This window comes from Bos javanicus, chromosome 14 (assembly GCF_032452875.1).
Source record: "Bos javanicus breed banteng chromosome 14, ARS-OSU_banteng_1.0, whole genome shotgun sequence".
Lineage (NCBI taxonomy): Eukaryota > Metazoa > Chordata > Mammalia > Artiodactyla > Bovidae > Bos > Bos javanicus.
The window spans coordinates 74,867,444-74,888,621 of record NC_083881.1 but is presented as its reverse complement, the minus strand read 5'-3'; the positions used below and the strand labels follow the sequence as shown (position 1 = coordinate 74,888,621).

Genomic DNA, 21,178 nt, shown 5'->3' with positions numbered 1-21,178 from the left:
CATTCCTTCTGACCATCTCTAATAAGTTCACAGCCCAGTGGCTGTAAAGCCTTTCACTGCAAGAAGCAGCTCCTAAAAAAATCAATTAAGAGGTCTGTCAGTTGCTGACTTTTCTCTAGGAAAAAAATATTGATACAAACCTGCTCTGCAGGTCACATGGAAATGACAGTCCTGCTGTTATAGGACAAATTACACTCAACAGTGAGATGCTTTGGTGGTCTCTTGGCTCTGTCAGCGATCAAATGGATGGCTAAATGCCAGAAGCCACACTAACCCTTTGAGAACTATGGTTGACATGCAATAGCTAATACACTGGAGTATATTCATGCAATCTCAGAGTCATCATTTTAATTCATTCGTAAGATGGCAATGCTAATGGCATGTTCCATGGCAAAGCTGATTTTTCATGCAATGGATTTTAAAACAGAAATTCAGTGTGTCTAACGACAACGACAATGACAACAAAAAAGACAGGCTGTTATAATCAGTTGTTCAAATAAAATTTCACTCTTACAAGATATTTAATAAAATACCTTTTTATTTGCCAGAAAATGTTTGGCAAGTAACATCATTTCTGTTTGTTATAAATGCATTTATGTAGTACTGTAAATCACTTAAAATTACATGGGGCTATAGGATATCTGTTTTAAAAACCTGAACTCCTTGAACCTATGCCTGTTTTTACCATTGCCCACTTCTATAATTTACCAGGTCCTAAGACTCTGAAAGCTGCTTTGATAGTTCTCAAAGGGTTACACCACTATATTACTGGAGTCACATACCCTTAGAAAATGACTGGCATTTTAAACCACTTTAAAGACATACTGCTTCTTGCTCCCCTTATAATGAATATTCCTGACAGACCCATGGAAGGCCTGGGGCAATGGCCTAGTACGACTTGGGGAGATTATCACAATGGTGTCGGGGTGAGGTGGCAGGAAGGGGCTTGGAAACACTTCAAAACAACCAAAAGGTCCCATCTGAATGTAGCTGTGAATATAAATGTGATGAAACATTGAAGACATAGCTGAGAACAGCTGTATAAAATGAAAAATGGATGTAGTATTAAGGCTGTTACTATATTGCAGATATTTTGGCCCCTTGTTTGTTGGAAAATGGCTGTCCCAACAGTCTAGAGTCCTGCATGTGTGTTCCAGGTCTCCCACCTGACAAAAATGAAGCACGGGAGACTATCCATAGCAGTCAGAGAGCTATCTTCTTTGGAGACGAAGCTGTTTTGGGTCTTCACACTTTCCTGAAAGTTCAATGGTGGGTTTTTTGTTTAGCCTTTTCTTTTTCCTTGCTATGAAGCAAAAATTCGTGGGTTTTCCATTTTGCTTTTCTCCCCCCAGAAATGGGCTCAGACGTCAGAAAACAAAACAAAACATAATATTAGAAACCTTTAAGAAGAATCTTTTCTTCTTTTTCCTCTTTAGGTAATCCTGAAAATTAACTGGGCATTGAGCGTGCAGAGGAAAGGCCTAGAACTGAATGACAAAGAAAGACAGAGGACTGAAGAACAGCAGATACTGTGCATCATGGAAGCTTCCCCATGAGTGCATTTCCACTCATGTGCAGGGCCAACAACCCTCTGGGTTTGAAAGGTCAGCCCGAATCAGGCTGCCACAAGCCTGCTCCTAGCTAGGAAACCGCATAACAGCTCTTGTCTTGAATCTCAAGTTACCACAAACTCCTAGAAAAGAAAGAAAGGAAGAAACCCTCCATCACACCCACTCTTGCATAGAGCGTTTACAGTACAGTATGTGGCGGGGTGTTCCTTTCCTCTTGAACTGGAACACAGTGTAAACCAGGACAAGTAGGCATAAGGCCAAGATGCAGGGAATGACAATAGCTATGGCTTTCACAGTGCTGGCTGTGTTGTCCAGTTTGATGACAATGTCTACGTCATCTGGTGGGCTGTGTCCTTCTTTCTCTCTGTCTGTTGGTCCATCACAGCCCATAAAATCCTTGAGGATGGATCTGGGATATCCAGGTTCTACCTTGAGTATCTGGTTGTTGAATTTCCAGTACTCCTTTCCTTTGTAGAAATATGTAAAGCCTGGTTGGGGGGAAACACACACACAGGAATCACTTATTTGTAAAAGAGTAGATGTATAGAAATTTAATTAAATAGGCTACTTAAAAGATGTATGTTAAGGCCACTCAATTTTTCTAGGAAGAAAACCCTTTCCCAGCTCAGCTGTCTGTTGACATGGATCTGGCTGTTGTGGTCCAGAAACTGGGCCCTCAAATGCCTACTAACGGCTCAACAGGGAGGAAGAAATACTATTTACACAGAGTCTTAAAAGCCCATGCTATACGCATCTACTCTGCTGCTAGCTTATAGAACTGCTGGTGCAGAATTACACATTAGTGTGAGCATACCAACCTGTATTAAAAGATACTGAAACAGCCTTATAAACAGGAGCCCTGTTAGCCCTAATGCAGCTATTGAGGACATTGCATAATACATTAAAAGGAGGCTTCTCTGCAAAATAGTTCAAGGGAAATTTCTAATCATTTTAAGACTGGGAATAGTTGTACTCCTCCTAAGAAACAAGTTTGTTTTGTCATTTGGAAAAGAAGTCGTAAGAAATCATAAATCATGAAACTGGAGATGATATCCTTGGTCTGCTAGGAATTTTAATAATTAAATAGATATTTATTGTATTTTGTGCAGTAATCTCATTTTCAGCTCTAGATCATGCCCATTTTGTCTCTCCTTTTGTCCTTGTTATTTAACTTTATTATAGACTAGGTGAAATTTTTATCATCTGGCTATACTTTACAGAACTTCAAAAGCCATTATCAATCCTTTTAGAGTAAAGGGTTAATGAAGTGTAAATAAATCTATAATTCTGTCTTTAATACTGCCAGCTAACCTATATTTCATGGAGGAGGAGGTGGTGGTATGTAGAAGGCTCAGATAACTTAGCAACACATATGATTTGTGTTCCAAAATACGATGGATGCAGATAACAGACTTGCAAACTACAAATACATGTGTTTTTCTTAGGACTCTTCTCTTAACTTTTGTTGTTTTTCCCGGAAACAAGCCCAGGTTTTTCTTTCATAGTTTCTTCATGTCAAGTTTCTTTGTGACTTCACTTTAATTCTTGCTTTGAGATAAAATTCAACAAACTAAAAAGAAAGGTGTTAATGTTATAATCACTTAAAAACTATATTTTGGGAGCTATCTAATTTTAAATAGTATGCCTACTTTCTGAGTTAATAATTGTTAATGAGAGTTTCTTCTTCTATCAATGAGCACTTACTATGGAAGAATCTTCGTGTAAAAGCTTAGTAAATGACATCTTTTAATTCTCACAAACACTCTGTCAGGTAGAATTAATTACCTATATTTTTCAGGCAAAGATACTGAAGCTCTGACATAAAATGATATGCCCAATACTGCTGGAAAAAGGACTTAAATCTTGGTCTAGCTTTAGAGCCTGAATTTTAATGAGTTTTCTAAGACTAGGTCTCTTAGAGATTTCTGTCTTTTCACACATACTCCGTGGTTCAACATTACAAGCTGTGGTAGATCTCACTCCTAAAATAATAACAACAACAAAAAAAAACCTCTGACATCTCTTCAAAAAATTTCAACTAGGATTGATCGTCACTTCAGGTCACTTCACTCTAGAAATCATTTTGTTCAATGCCATGAAATTTGGTTGTTGCTTTTAGATTTGAAGGGCAGTTTTGTAATCAGAACAAGTTGCCAAGTGAAAACTAGTGCGTGTAGACTCAAATTTTTCTGCAGGGAGCTGGTATTTGATCATGTTAATGAAAGCCAATGTAATTACTCAGAAACCTGGATAAAGAAATGTTGAGGGCCTGCCAAATAACAGTAGCTTTGATGATCATAGTTGAATAATAGCATTGATCTAGAATTAAACAGACATTCAAAACAGGTGAACAAACTTCTTACATCTGTAGATCGGAAACCAACAGCTGAAAGTGTCCTTATCTTTAATTTTTAGTCAAAGCTAATTACTATGAAAACCACTGGGTGTCATATAAAAATTCAGAAGTTCGTATTTCCATATTTATCATTTGGTCTGCAGGCCAAATTATACACTATTAACACACTCCATATACAGTAGAATTGTAGTTTGCTCAATACACTTGTTAAAGACAAGAAGTTTCATCAGCAGAATAACAGAAATCTGTCCAACCTTGATCCTGAAAAATTCATCTCATTCAATGATTTGGGGTTTTTTTAACCCTTTAAGAAATGTCAGTGGGTTGAAGAAAATTTATGTACTTATTTTTTCTTCTTTTGTGAGTAACTTTAATGCTGTAATCTTGTAGATATTATGCTTACTAAGAGTAGAAATTTGAGATGAATTCTTACCTGAATTATCATTTTTGAGAAATTCTGAGAAAGAAGTCAGTGAGGTTGTAATGAGTTACTTGATGACCTTTTTTTCTCCTGTATTTTTTTCTCCTGTATTTGATTGTTCTATTGCTTAATCCTAAAACGTAAGGAGAGATTGTCTACCATAGCTGTCCTGCTACAACTTCATAGATGATCCTGCATGGCAGTACCTATGTGTTCTCTCTGTTTTCCACTCATATATTTATTAGTAAGAGGATAATTAATGTTTAATAAATGTGAATAAATCAACTGAATATTGTGAAAATGTTTGCTTGAATCCCACTGACAGATTTTAACAGAGAGTGAGAGTGGGTTAGAGAATTAATATACCAACAGAATCAAGTCAAAATTTTACTAGGCTAAAAGTGGAGCTGTAATCAGTAAACAAAATGAAACAGTGTCAAAAGTAGAATTTTGTATTAAACTTAAAATTGCATTTTATAAGGAGAAAATATAGAATACCTAGGAGGTGGGGCTTGACAGCAATTAGAGATTTGAAGGTGGGTAATTGCAGTGATTATTCACTATAATTTTAGTACATGATGAAAAAAACCATGCCACTGCTTAAAACACTGTCAAAAGCAAGAAATAATTTCACTATATTTTACATAAGTCAAATATCCTTTGGATTACTGTAGCTATTTTCAGGGGTGGGCTAAAAATAAAGTGGAAAATAAGAAAATTGTTAAACTAAGAATAGTTACAGGTGAAAATTGGGATGCTGATGGCTTAGGAAGCTACATCCTGAGAAAGTCTAAGGTATGTCCAATATGACAAAGTGAAAAATTTAGCCTGACATGGCAGAGTGTCAATTACCTTAATGATAAAACATAGGAAATGATTTAGCTTTTCCTCTTTGGAAAGAGTGTATTAGAGCAATTCAGTGAGGCTAGAATGTTCTAGTTTCAACCCTTAGACATATATTATCAATTTCATGATCACGAGTAAGTACTTAAACTAGCTGATGTTGGTTTTCTCATTTATAAGTAATTATAAATGAGGCAAGGAGGTGTTTGTGTTGGACAATTAAGTTAGATAACAAATTTATGTAGCACAGCTGATAGATGGTGGGAACTCAGTAAACAGCAGCACATATTCACATTTCATTGGTCAAGGTGGCAGAATTAATATCGATAGGTATTGGTATTATAGGAAAGCATATTCCACCTTAATATGAAAATATACTTCAAAAATCTATAGCTCAAGATTAAGCTTTGGGGGATTTTTTTTTTCTTTGAAAATTATGATGAGGAGATGATTCCTAGGAAGAAATTCCTACCTTGGTGGAAGGATGAAGAATTAGAGAAAACATTTCATTACTGTGTCATCTCTGATTTTATGACTGTCAAGTACATGTTACCCTTATAGGGAATTACTTTGAGTCTAAATATAAATATAAATGTGCTTACTCAATAATTTGAGCTTGCTCTCTTCAATAAGAAACATAGGGAAGAAGTTGTGTAAAACTTGAGTTCAAGGTTAAAAACACAAGCATGAGATCTGAGTAGAGAATTGAAATTGGAGAATTTGCTATTGGTAAACTCTCTAGACTACGACCTTCCAGACTGATTAATATTGCTACCCTACAGAACAAGAGTTTCAAACAAATAGATTTCCTTCACTTTATGGGATGAATGTGTAGAGTACTAAAAGGGGTCAAGTTAATTTCAACAACACTTATTGAATGGTTACTGTGCAACTGCACTTGAAGAATTTACTCTAGAGGTGATAACAAATGGGCATATAAATGGATGCCTGTAATACGAGATTTTGAGTGCAAGGGTGAGTGTACCAAAAGGAATATACAAGCACTCCTAAAAGTTCAAAAATGAGCTCAGTGTTTAAGGATCTTAAAGGAAGGGCTGGACTCGGTAAGGTACAGAAGACATAGATGTGTTGAAGTTTCATCTGTAGTTTTTGTCATTTGGAAGCACTGATTTTTTCCAACATGCTTTGTTTTTTTGCCACTATTTTACAAAGTTATTCTTTGCTATGTGGAAAGAAAACATGAAACTCTGAATGTAAAGAAACCATTTATTTTAAACAAATATTATTTTCAGATGGACAAGAATGTGAAGAACCATGGGGCAAGATTCAGCAAGAATATTTGTTATTTTTAGACAATTATGGTTTATTTCCAGGAAACCTGTATCAAATCTCAGTTTTTAGTGGCCTTGTGAATAGAGAAAGGGGAAATAAAAACAGTTAATATGCTAGGAGTTAAGATTATGCATACTTTTTCAATCTTTTGAAATGATTATTAAAGTTATCTTAATTATAAAAGTTATACTAATTTTAGAATGTTAATAAAGGGAAGAAATCTTAGAAATTATTATCAAACTTGTTCTACTTAACCACTGCTAAGATCTTGGTATAATTTTCTTTGCATGTATTTCTGTGTAGTGTGTGATGACTTTTATCGAGGGCAGACTAGAGCAATGCTAGGTATTCTGTAAATGTTAGCTGAAGTCAGTTTTATCTGGTCTGAAACAACCCTCTTTAACCTCAAGAAGTCTCCTTTCTCTACTAGATTCCTGGTGACAGTTATAATTTGGGGGGCATGATCTCAGTTTCCTGCCTTCCGTGTGATCATCTCTCAAATCTTTTCACTTCTTTGTCCTTTGCATTTGCATAGTTTGTCAAACATTTTTTTTTTTGCCATGTTATTGATGTGATTTTGCAGCCTCCATTTTGGTAGCATTGTGACTTCCTTTATTTCTTAATGATTTCCTTTTCATCTTAAACAAACATGTGTCACCTCAATGTGTCCTCTCCTGTGATTTTTGCTTTTGTCACATACAGGCTATATTTAACTTGGTCCTTTGATTCTCTGATAGATAGAGATATCTATCTCTATCTATAGATAGAATACTCAACACACCGCAGTGCCAGTCAGTGCTGCAGTCAGGCTTCAAGGTTCTTTCTGATAGCCTCTGCCTATAGAATTTCACTTGTGGGATATGATTGCACAGAATGTGGGATAAATGACATATAATGAGGATCAAAACACAGTTTGCGTTGGACTTTTCTGATTGGTATCATCCTGGGTCTCAGTTCCTTCAAGTGTGCGTTCAGTGGGAAGCTTATTTACACTCTGGCAATTTGTTGATGGTCAGTCATTGTTTTCAGTGGATGGCACTGATTTTTTTTTATACCCCCTTGATTCTTCCTTAAATTTTTGTGGTTTCTCCTCCCTCTAGATGCATTTAATTTTGCTTTTGCAAGTGATGTTTATTTGGTTATCGTTACGTATATGTTATAGAATTTTCATGCTCTTTAGTACCCACATAATGTATTTTTTTCTTGTTCCTGTTATAAATCATTTGATAAGATATGCTTTTTTTTCCCCTCTATATTTCAGTTTCATGTCACTTTTCTTTTCTTGGAATATTATGAATAATTTTATTTTGAATTATTATTACAGCTCATTCATACTAATCTTTGAATGAGGAGAGAAATGTTCAAACTCAACCAACAGATACAGGAGTCTCAAATATCTAAAGGTACACAGGAAAAATTATAATCTTCAACATGCTGTATTACTAGATGTCTTTGTGACTCGGCCCACATTTAAAACATTTCTTGTGATCACTTCCTGTCCCACATATGCCTGTTATTATTATCTCTACATGAATTTTAGCAATAAATAGGTGAGGTTACTTCAATGGTATTAAAAACTCTTCAGTTTTTAAAAATACTTTTTTAAATAAACTAAAATAGGTTGAGGCTGAAGAACATCTTGAGCATTATATTAAATACAAAGTTATGAAGGAAAGTTTATATAAATATGATATAGCCCTAGTAGGGCATTTCTAATCTTTTAACACAGTGAATGAGTAGGATAAATTATTCATTTACTCAGCAAACTCATGAAATACATAATACATGTGTTGCATACCATTTTCTTTGTGAACAAAGGCTCCCTGAGGAGATTCAGGGATACCTTTCCAGACTGTGATTGGTTTGGGATAGCCAGGATCCATGGTTTTCATTTCTTCACTATATCTCCAATACCTAAAAAGGATAAATCAACAACAACAACAGATGCACAGGAAAGACAATTATGTATACACATAATAACATCCATTAAATCCCTTCTGTATACTACTTGTATCCCTGTTAGTGAGTTAGAGAATGGATTCAAATCATGCAAAGACAGTGGACATAAATTATTGTTTCCTTTCCTGAATATGTTAAAAATGGGTATGTTAGTGTATATTTATGGTCCGCTAAAACTAATTTTAAAACACTAGCTAAGCATCATTACAATTCAAAAGGGTATCACCAACCAGTGTAGAAATCAGAGATATTCATGATTTTTAAAACTAATACAGCAGAATACTTCTTTTGAAATAAGCATAATTTTGATTCATTTACCCACTCATTTATTTAACAAATACTTATTGAACACCTACTATGTTTCTAGCATTATTGTAGGTGCTAGCGATACAACCTTAACCCAACAGACATGCCTCAGTTCTTACCTTATATTTTAGGATATGTAGGGATTACAGGAAAAAAATACAATTTATCAATAAATGCGTAGTATCAAAAGAGCTGGGAAGATCTATTTAAGAACATAAGGCAGAACAAGTTACCTAGGAATATGTATCAGCCATTTAAAATCACTAGATTGAGAGGTCCTCTTTGATAAGCTGATATTTTGAGCGGACTGCAGAAAGAAGTAAGAAGCATAAAGCAGAACAAGTTACCTAGGAATATGTATCAGCCATTTAAAATCACTAGATTGAGAGGTCCTCTCTGATAAGCTGATATTTTGAGTGGACTACAGAAAGAAGTAAGAAGCAACACGTGTAGTTTTGGAGAGTACACCACTCCATATAAGGTAACTGGTTATCAAAAGTTCCCGTGGCAGGCACAAGCCTGGAGTGCTTGAGCGTCCAGTGAGGCTGGAGTGTCTGGAATTGACTTAGCAAAGGGGAGACGAGCTCAGAGTGGGAGCAGGCATCTCTGATTAGATAGACCCTTGCTGCTGCTGCTCTGCTAAGTCGTCCTTACGCTCTGGCAAAACCTGTGGTTTTCCTCTCAGAGAGATGCGAAGCCAATGTAGACTGTCAGCAGAGGAGCTTTAAGATAGGGCTTATTTCTGAAAGGAACACACTGCAGCGGCGAGTGAAACAGACTGAAAAGAAGCAGCGCGGGTACCAGGTGTGACGTCATTTCAGTAATCCTGGAGCCGCAGAGTATGCTGGAGAGCTGATAATAATTCAAGGGGTTGGGAGATTGCTTTGAAGGAAAAGCCCCGAGCTTACTTATGAATGCAATGAATGCAGGATGTGAGGTAACAAAGCTGAGCATGACTCCAGAATCTGGGACCTGAACATCCGGAGGAACAATATTGCCATTCAGTGAGATAGGAAGCATGGAAAGGTAAGTGAGGGTGGTTTGAGGAATCATGAGTTTGGTTTTAGGTGTGCTAAATTCAGATGCCTGTTAGCAAAGTGGAGTTGTTGATGAGGCAATGGGTACATGAATATAGACTTTAGGGCAAGTCTCGACTAGAGTCCTTGGTGTGTAGACAGATAAGCAGATAAAAGCAAAGCTTCCAAGAGTCAGAACTCTCAGACTCTAATCCCTGCACAGGGTGGTCACTGGGCCACCTTCACAGACCTGCTAGATATTGAAGGAACAAACTCTGAACATCTCTACTTTGGATTCCTCCTTATTTTATGTCTGTTCTAAGAGTCAAATATTTTGTATCCATATATTCAAAAGGATTGACAAAACTGGAGTGAAACCATTGGGAGTTCACAGTAATACTGACTATTTTAGAGCAGGCATATAATGCTCTGTGCATTAAATTATTTAATCACAATAAACCCATGAAAGAGTTGTCATTGACCCCATTTGAGAGGAGAATTCTTGGAGGACAATGAATGATATGTAGATTTCTAACCAATTCTGTTTGATTTCAAAAGTGTCTACTCTTTCCTCTACACATACCAAATATGTTTGATAACATTTTCTCCCTCCACTACCATCACTAGACATGTCTTAGTATGTGCTAAAGGTAGCGTTACACCAAAAGATTTGTGGAGTAACACACAATGCATTTATATTGAGATTAGATATTTGGTTCAAACCAGAAAAAGAAAAAAAAAATCCAGTCTTTTCTGGACATGCTCCTGTTTCAGGTCTATGGAGAATCCTTTATCTATTGGCCTGTGGGCTCTTGTAAAGAATGTTTTGCTACAGATTCCTAGATACCTTAGAAAAGTAACATGCGGAATATTAGCACTACCGCTACCTTCCCTGTTCACAGAGAAAGTAGAAACAGATTGTTTCAGGATATATCCCAATAAGTAATTCACAAGGCAGATTTTATCCAAAAAGGGGAACACATGATGCAGGTGTTTGTCACAGATTCTTATCACATAGAAGATGAGGGCAGATCTGATAGAGAGATCAGGAAAGGCTTCAGGGAGAAACACTGAGCTGAAATCATGGTAGCCGAGCCTATCTTATTGAAGAAGACCAGTAGGGAGTGCAAAGTTCTATCAAAGCTAAAGTGCACTTTCATTCACATTTGTTTCCCATGGAAACACCAGATTTAAGTTGTTTTTGAATATGTCATCACAGACCACACTATGATGAATAGAGCATGTTTAAGGAGGTTGAGATTGCACTCAAAATATCCAGATCTTTTCTCTCAAGGAAATATTTCAATGATATTTACAATAGTCGTATATACTAACTAGTTCCTGAGTTGACCATAAAGAAACGTTTTTGCAGAGAAATCATCAAATGCCTTATTTCACAGATTCTAAGGTGCATATATTTGCACATTTTGCATCTGTGTTATGTCTCCATCTCAATGCTATGTCAAAGTATACTTGGCAGTTTTTTCCCTCAATGATAGATTAAACAATGATGTAACTTTCAATAAGTGAAATTTTTAGTTAGCATAAACCATAACTTAAAGCAAATTTTAAAATTTGCCTAACCAAGGAACAATTTTACATTCTAGTTGACAATGGGACCACATTCCATACATGATTTAAGGAAGATTCCTGCATACTCAGAAACCATGTTTATTCTCCAAGGTTTAGTTACAACAATGTTCATGTTACAGGACCTGTTCATGAAGCATTTTGTAGATATACATAATTTTAATCTTATTTCACCAAAACCCCTCACCAATATTTTATATTACAGATTAAAATGTGCTTATGCGGATGTCCTAACCATAGATTTAGTATATATGGTCACTCAATTTAGTCAATAACAAAGCATTGGGCATCGTATTATTCAAAGGTAATGTCTTAATCATATTTGCTTTTCTTTTTTTTTTTTTTGTTAGGTTATTTATTTGACTTTTTTCTTGTTTCTTGAGGTGTGCCTGTATTGCTATGAACTTTCCCCTTAGGACTGCTTTTACTGTGTCCCACAGGTTTTGGGTTGTTGTGTTTTCATTTTCATTCGTTTCTATGCAAATTTTGATTTCTTTTTTGATTTCTTCTGTGATTTGTTGGTTATTCAGCAGCGTGTTGTTCAGCCTCCATATGTTGGAATTTTTAATAGTTTTTCTCCTGTAATTGAGATCTAATCTTACTGCACTGTGGTCAGAAAAGATGCTTGGAATGATTTCTATTTTTTTGAATTTACCAAGGCTAGCTTTATGGCCCAGGATGTGATCTATCCTGGAGAAGGTTCCATGTGCGCTTGAGAAAAAGGTGAAATTCATTGTTTTGGGATGAAATGTCCTATAGATATCAATTAGGTCTAACTGGTCTATTGTATCGTTTAACGTTTGTGTTTCCTTGTTAATTTTCTGTTTAGTTGATCTATCCATAGGTGTGAGTGGGGTATTAAAGTCTCCCACTATTATTGTGTTATTGTTAATTTCTCCTTTCATACTTGTTAGCATTTGTCTTACATACTGCGGTGCTCCCATGTTGGGTGCATATATATTTATAATTGTTATATCTTCTTCTTGGATTGATCCTTTGATCATTATGTAGTGACCTTCTTTGTCTCTTTTCACAGCCTTTGTTTTAAAGTCTATTTTATCTGATATGAGTATTGCTACTCCTGCTTTCTTTTGGTCCCTATTTGCATGGAAAATCTTTTTCCAGCCCTTCACTTTCAGTCTGTATGTGTCCCCTGTTTTGAGGTGGGTCTCCTGTAGACAACATATGTAGGGGTCTTGTTTTTGTATCCATTCAGCCAGTCTTTGTCTTTTGGTTGGGGCATTCAACCCATTTATGTTTAAGGTAATTATTGGTAAGTATGATCCCGTTGCCATTTACTTTATTGTTAGGGGTTTGAATTTATACACCATTTTTGTGTTTCCTGTCTAGAGAATATCCTTTAGTATTTGTTGGAGAGCTGGTTTGGTGGTGCAGAATTCTCTCAGCTTTTGCTTGTCTGAGAAGCTTTTGATTTCTCCTTCATACTTGAATGAGATCCTTGCTGGGTACAATAATCTGGGCTGTAGGTTATTTTCTTTCATCATTTTAAGTATGTCTTGCCATTCCCTCCTGGCTTGAAGAGTTTCTATTGAAAGATCAGCTGTTATCCTTAAGGGAATTCCCTTGTGTGTTATTTGTTGTTTTTCCCTTGCTGCTTTTAATATTTGTTCTTTGTGTTTGATCTTTGTTAATTTGATTAATATGTGTCTTGGGGTGTTTCGCCCATATTTGCTGTTCTTGAATGTCACAGAGTGAAACTCAAATGCTTTTTGACTCATAGTTTAGTACAATTTTCTACCCCACTACTGCTAGTGTTTCCCTTGACATAGCGTTCTTATATTAATCTCCATGCCGTCTTACCCTCCTGGGGCCCTCACTGAAATTCATAATGCTCATTGTGTCCATATAATTTTCCTTCATCCCTCACTCTATTCACTCATAGACATCTTTACCTACCATTTTTGAGCACTGATATGCAACATAAACTTTACAGAGATCACAGTTCAAGAAAATATTAATGGAACGTGGATTTCTTTGTACTCCTTCAGAGGAACATAATCTTGGTATGAATTTGTTAGGATAAAAGCGATTTTCCCCTCTTTTTGCTAGCTGATAATGCAAAACTATAATTTCATTTCACAGTTTTTTAAAAACTCATAGGTAGCTTGGATCCTCAGGTTATCTGCTGTGTCAGCTTTGATACATACTCAGTAAACTTAAATGTGATTAAAATCATCTAACTATATTCAACCATAATATTACTCAGTCCATTATATGATTATATAAAGATATTACATTCAGCTACTTTATAAAAAAGCTGAGGCTTCTGAAGTTCACATTTTAATTTCCAACATATGTAACATATTTTAACATGAACAAAAAAGTTCAATCTGCTGATTTTTTTCTCCTGAAAAATAAACTTACAGGTTCATTCAGAAGACTATTAATGTATTCAGATGGAACATGATGTAAATAAATTGGAGGGGTTTAAAATTTAGACATTATAATGGAAAAGTTTGGGAAAGCTATTGTAAATAAATGGTATAGCTTTTTCTTCTAACATATCTACAATCTTTGCAGTAGAATTATGACTTTAAATTGCTGATTCTTTGAGAAACACATTGTAAATTGATCTTCTAAAATAAATCATGAATAGAAATGGGATTTACTCATCATTTTCAGACTGAGTATCAGTCATAATCATAAGAGAAAACAGTTGTCCATGTAATAAAATACAGTAATCTCTTAAATTCCTTCTGTGTGAACAAATAAATAGTATAGAACATTCTGAAATGATATACTTTAATGTTTCTGGATACTGAACTCAAACTGAACAAAAAGTTTGATTTCACATGACCTGGTCATTTCTTCATTCACTTTGTTTAATTTTTTTTCTTTTTACTTCAGAGCCAGGACGTCTTTCCCTCTGTTATCACAAAACCAAGGGCCACTTTTTTTCACACCCAAATAATCATACAAAATTTCTTTCTTCAGAAGCATTATTAAAAATGGAAAATAATCAAAAATAGCAATTTGTACTCTGCTGGATAATTTTAAAAACACAAAAAGGAAATACTTCATAAACACATAACTTAAGCTACAAGAAATAGATTTTTTTTTTTTTTGGCTATTGGTGGTAATAATAATAAAACAAACCAAAATAGATCTAATTTTGTCTTCTTTGAAAATGTCTTAAAATCCTCAATGGTTCACCCTAGAATGAAGTATAGCAATGGAGTCTTGGATATATTTGTGAGAAGATGCTAAGAGATGATTTAGGATGACAGCATTTTAGAGCTAAATGTTATGAAGATCAAAATGTATCCAAGTATCAACTTATAGTATATTAAGAAAAGGGCAAGTAGGAGTCTGAAGGACTGAGCTCCACGCTGTATGTGAAACAGTGAACGTGGACATTTTAATCTGAATTTATAGATCTGTTTAAAGAACCATCATTTCACCTACACTTCTGCACTTAGGAGATTTCATGTGGGCCCCCACATGCAATGCAATTTATATGTCAATTCCTCTCATATCTGGGCCTCCAACCCACCTTTCCTTGAGAACTCAGGCATCCAACTACCTCCTTGATTTCTCCAATTGTGAGTAAACAGGTATCTACTTACCAAAAGTGAGCATTTCAAACTCTAGATCCCCCTTCCCCAATATCCCTTCTCTTATATGTTCTATCTTCAGAAATGGCACAATCTATTCAATTCCGGTGACAAATCTAGATGTTATTTATTTGTCCTTCTCACCTCTAAAATCCAAGCCTTAAGACCAGCCTGCTATGAGTACATAAAAACATACACTGTACTCTTGGCTCCATCTACACTGTCACTCTTGTGTCAACCTGTACTACCTCAACAGCCTAAGTAACTCCCTCGTGCCCACATTTGAAACCCACGAGTCATACAGAAGTCACAGTGATGATTTTGAATACACATCGGAACATGTACTTTCCTGCTGAGAACCCTCCTACACCTTTCCATTGTGCTTAAAACGTCTCATCATCTGGTTCTCACCTACCTATGGGACTTCTTCAACCACAGACTCCCTATGCTCTCGCAACAATGTTTTTTTCTGATTTGAACATTCTAACATTGCTTTTGCACCACTGCTTCATGTGCCTACACTACACTGGCCTGAATGATTTCATGTGACTGAAATTTCTCCCCTCTTGAGTCCCTGCATTAGGGCATCTTTAGGCCTTTCTTGACTTACACACTAAGCTCCACCCCCTCTTAACCACCCATGAGTATCACATCAGCACCTGTTTTTATTTCTTTGGAGTGTTTCTCAATGTTAAAATATCAAGGTCATTTTTTTCTTCTCTCTTTACAACAATATCCCTGATAGAGTCTAAGGACATTAGGGGCAGAAGCCTTGTCATCTTTTCTCCTACTATATCTTTATTACCCAGCACACGTCAATAGTATGTGCTCAAAACATGTGTTAAATAAATGAGTGAGAGATATGCCAAAACAAATACAGAAATCTTAAGGAAGCAGGAATTAGAGATATTGAGAATGGAATGGGCTGCCTCATATTTATCCTGTTACCACAGTTAGTCAGGTATAGAAGGATGCATGCCCGTGGAATGCAACTGAGGCCGTCCAGACTTTGGTAGGAAGTGAATAAGACACAGGGCTGACACATGGCAGTGTTTAGACCAAAGCTAATTTAAAGGTGAGCTTTGTTTGTCTAGCAGATTATAGAATTTTTTTCTGATTTTCAATGCTCATCTAGATATGTGTGGTTTGCAGCTCACCACAGTATCCATCACTCCCTACTGCCTTATATATTACTCCTATACATTATTTGTCTGACCCCTTAAATCAACTGGGGCTTCCCAGGTGCTCAGCTGCTAAAGAATCTGCCTGCAATGTGGGATTCGATCCCTGGGTTGGAAAGAGCCCCTGGAGAAGGGAAAGGCTCCCCACTCCAGTATTCTGGCCTGGAGGATTCCATAGCCTGTATAGTCCATGGGGTCACAAAGAGCCGGACACGACTAAAGGACTTTCACTTAAAGCAATTGAGGTTTTTACACCTAGACTAGGTTAGCTCTAAAATTCTTTTCTGATCTTATACTTAGATAAATAGAAGTCTGTTAATATGTTTTTTTTTAAACAGAAGAATGTCAATAAGAGGAAGTAATAAGTAAGGATAAAGGAATTTTCAATAAATTTTCTCTAAAAATATACATGGGAAATACATAAAATGTTAAAGTTGATAAGTATTGTAAATGAATAATGTTTATAAGGAAGAAATACACTGAATTTTCATATAAAAGTGACAACCAGATTGCTTTTTACATTTGAGTTAGTTTAATGTCTTTCCAACTACTTTTAATCTAGAAAGAATATATGAATAAATGTTGTGACTTTGGAATTAAATATACAAATATCAAATAGTATTCTTATAAAACATCTATGACAAATGAACTCATATAAAATCACACACATGAAGATTAATTGGGATCTTGTTTTAAATATTTTTAAAATCTATAAAAGCAGCTACTTGAGCAGAACTTAAAATCAAAGTATTTCTATATGTTTTATATATTTGGCATGCAGTTCGTCAAGTAGGACATAAATTAACTAAAACTCCTTTTCTCATTTACTATAATCTTTATTATAAATTTGGTATCTAACCTTCATTGATTTCACTGACTTGAGACAGCCAACATTTAATTTCTAAACAATTTTTTGAAGAAGTACTAAGTTTTTAGAATGGAAACATTTTTATAAGTAAGGCTAACTGATAATAAAACAGCAGCTTTAATTATTATCTCTGAAATGCTCATTAAAACTGTAATACAAAAGCTAAGCTTTCATGCTCTGTCCTGTAGAAGTTAATTTCTCCAGGGTCTCTTCTCAGCCTTTTGTTTCTACCCCTTTCTGGGGGCCGGGGGGCCGGGGGGGCGGTGCCCAACAAAATTCAACAAGCAATTAAAACCAGCTGAAGAATTAATCTCTAACAGCTTTGAGGGTCATTAATTTAAAGAGTATTTGTAAGTCCACTGATTTATTTCCATTAGCAGTCACCATGCTATGGCAATCAATTTTTTCATTCTTCTCTTTTCATACTCTAACCACATTTATATCTTGCTGAAAGTCATATACTAGTTGTGGTAAGTAATATCTTCTACTATGATAGAGTTTTTTTGATGAACTTGTGATTGATTTAGTAAGAAACACCTAACAAAACTTTAGATTCTTCATAGTGAATTAAAATCTATGAATATTTTGCTATAGAAATATATGCAAATTTAATGCATAAAAAGTTCTTAACAAATAAATGTAAAGCTATACATTTTTATCCATGAATGCAAATGATAGAATCTTTTTGTTCACACATAAAGCTCCATGTTTCAAACCACTTGCTATCAAACATTACAAAGTGCAAAATAAATAAGGTTTATATCCTTACTTTTCTCAAGTAGTTGGAGACATTTTATAGGGTTACATCAGGCAAATTCAATACTAACTTGTTGGTCATTAAAACCTGTTGTTTTTAATGTGTGTTTGTGAGTTGCCTGTGCTTTAACTACTTGTAAAATGATATACTTAATGTCACATTTTGATCCAATTAGTAATAGTGCAACAAAAATTTGACTTTTCATCTTTATTTTTAACCAATTGCTAATTTAAAATAATAAAATTTTAGCCTTCAACTTTGATTTTATATGTAGTATCTGTCAACAAGTGGCCAGGGGTAAAACTAGCATGCCTAGGGGCTACTGTACGTCAAGATACTAACTATTCACTTCAAGATCTACAAACCCTGTTAGTAATGTTATAAAAGTAAAAGATGGGACAGAACATAACAAGAGACATTATACTTCAAGCTTCAAAGTTTTTAGTCCGGTGATAGTTTGGTTAGTTCATAGCACCTATCTGCTGGTACCTAGAGAACAATGTCTTAAGAAATGGAACTCATGACAAAACTGAAGGTATTTGAAAATGTTCAGAATTAACTGTGTGCACAGTATAAAAATTTAACTTTAAATATAAAAGCAAAAAAAAAAAAAGACCTGTTTAAAAGCACTTTTAAGTAAAGTAAGTAAAATTATATAAAATGAATTCCAAGGATAAATATATACTGCCTATTCAGCTTTATAGGCATGCTATGATTATGGATAAGAGAAAGAATATATACTACATATACACATTCATCATAAAGCCACATTATTTAGGAATATAAAAGGAAGATTTATCTTCAATATTATTTTAAAATATGTTTAAGAGATTTTCAATTCTATTAATTCTTGTGTTTACATCCACACAGATTCTTTCATCAAATGTACATTTCTGTTATAGACTAGAAATACTGACTTCTCTAAACATCAGTTAACTGTTTTCCTCATGTGAAGTGTGTACTGACCTGTCCCCCTTGAAGAAATAGGTTTTCCCAACGTCCTCCCACCAAATGGCTGAATCAATACCATGAGGGGGAATTCCGCTTCCAAGAGTAATCAAGTCATGTGGGTAACCAGGTTGAAGAGTCGTGTCCTTGAACACCCAATATTTGTTACCTGTATGAAATAAGTGCAAATGCAGAATATACTAATTTAATGTCAGAAATTATAATATATCTATTAACACAATGCATTTAAAATTCTTTCACATGAAAGCCATGAAATAACTTAGCAGCAGTCACATCTGGAATTCTGATGCCATTTTTGAAACATCAATGCTATTTTCAAAAGTGGACATAATGAAAAACTATTTAATAATGTAATCAGAATTTGTGAATTAATTTAAGAAATAAAAAAGATCTACAATTTGGCATATGGGAACAGTTTTGAATTAGAGGTCGAGAATGTTTTCCTCTAGCCTTATTTTCATTCAAGGCTAAAATCATTCCTGTGTCTTGGGCATTCTGTATGACCTCAGATCGCCGTACTGATTACAACCTCTACTCTGTTAAAACACTTCCTCTAGGCTGGTCCTCTCCTTTTATTATATAAGCATTCACAAGTCTCTCTAGTCCTATAAAGTCATCCTCCTTTGACCCGATGCCCTTTTTTAGCTGTTACACTATCCTTCTCTTCAAGAGTTGTGACTGAAGGGAGCAAAATTTTAATCCTCATCTTGCTCAGAATTGTCAGAGTATGGCAATACTTAAAAAAAGATGAATCGCAGTCAGCTTTATTGCTGTTTTGAAATTATCTGCAGACAACGCACTTCCTCATGCCGTCCACCCTTGGTGGACTGTGTAAACACTCCCCTCTTTGGTATGCACTGAAGGAGTTTGCAACAATTTCTCTTTCCACTAAAAGCTGATTTAATACGTATTGCTACTGATGCTTTTTGTCACGAAGGCACCAATTCCTACAGTTTTCCACCCCTATCTGTTGACACAGTTGGCCCCTTAAGGAACGTTCCTCCCTGAGCTTCTGGAAAACTGTTTTGCTGTTGTTCCTTCTCTTTCTTCTCTACCTGCTCCCTCTCTGGTCTTCATTTACTTTATTCAGTCCTTTAAGGTTGGCATGTCCTATGCTTCTGTTCTCTGCACCTTCGCTTCTTATTTCACGCAGCAGAGGGGCAGAGTGGTGTCACAAACGCTGTGGCCAGGGTAGAGAGGACGGAAGTGGAGAGACAGTGGTATGCAAATATTCTGAGACACAGCCACAAAGTCAGCAAGCGTCTACTGCCTTAAAGGCAGTCCACCCTCCTCTGCCCAAGTCCTCGTCCCCTGGGCCTTTGGATCTTTCTATAATCAAGCAACTTTTTGACTCACTGACTCCTCTTGAGGTTAATATCTGGCGAAGTAAAACAATATCTTAATATCTGACAAAGTATCTTGTGTCCTTTCTAATAGCTGAAAGGCCTTCCTTGTAACATATTTCAATACTATTCTAGATGAGGACTATAATAAACTAGCATTCATGTTATACCTAAGGGACTCTTAAAAAAAAAAAAAAACAAAAAAAAACAGTACTGGTCTAAAACAACCAAAAAAGCATATCTTCTGGCTAGTTAGGAGTCTCTAGTTTGTAAACAGACTTATCACATTTATCAAGAGCTTCAGCTACCATTTGCCATCATTTTAAATCAAAACAGCTTTTCTGAGTACTTTCAGTGTCCCAAGTATCTTGTTAGAAATTAAGGATACTAAATAGAACAAGACAAATTATTATCATCCTACCTTCAAGTGAATTTGACAGATGAAAATTAAGAACAGAAAAATGTAATTGCAGTACTTTAAAACTAATAAATGCTATGAAGGAAACACCTCAGGGGCTGAGAAAAAGAAAAATAGAGGAAACTTACTTCAAGTAAGGAGATTAGGAAAGTATCTCTAAAGAAATAACACTTAAGCCAAACTTTAAAGAAAGAGAAGATGATACCTCTGCAAAGAATACTGAGAAGAGCATTCCAAAAAGTTATATACGATTAAAAAAAACAAAAACTGAAAGAACATGCATGGAATGTAATAAGTAAGAAGAGAGTAGCACTCAAACCTATATGATGTGCTTGGATCTTAGTCTGAGTGCACTGGTAAGCCACCAAAGAGATTAAATTAACAAAGGGATGTGACCCATTTCCTATTTTCAAAAGACGATCTTTGGCATACCTGGCATGTGTGCTAACTTGATGAATGACTCAACTCCTTAATCCTGGCAGCAGATCCTTGATAGAGCTCATTTTCATTCTTCTAAGATCCATTTTCAACAAAAGACCAAAGTTATCTTTTGAGAATAGGAAGCAGATCATACCTCTTTGTTAACTTAATCACTTTGATGGCTTACCAGTTCACGCAAGCTAAGATCCAAGCCTATCATATTGATTTTCAGTGCTACTATGAGAGTGAACAAGAAAAACAACATCTCCACTCATGGAGATTAGATCACAGT

At 35.4% G+C, this 21,178-nt stretch overlaps 1 protein-coding gene across 1 annotated transcript in view; it reads right to left on the bottom strand.

Moving 5' to 3' along the window:
- Positions 1-520: 520 nt before the first annotated feature.
- The window catches only part of MMP16 (matrix metallopeptidase 16), a 386,972-nt gene continuing 366,314 nt past the window's right edge, over positions 521-21,178 (bottom strand). The window contains exons 8-10 of the mRNA XM_061439431.1: positions 18,703-18,853; positions 8,283-8,398; positions 521-2,059 (exon numbers count right to left, since the gene is read on the bottom strand). Of these exons, the coding sequence (XP_061295415.1) occupies positions 1,725-2,059; positions 8,283-8,398; positions 18,703-18,853 (602 nt within the window). The 3' untranslated portion in view covers positions 521-1,724. The remainder of the gene's footprint in view (positions 2,060-8,282; positions 8,399-18,702; positions 18,854-21,178) is intronic.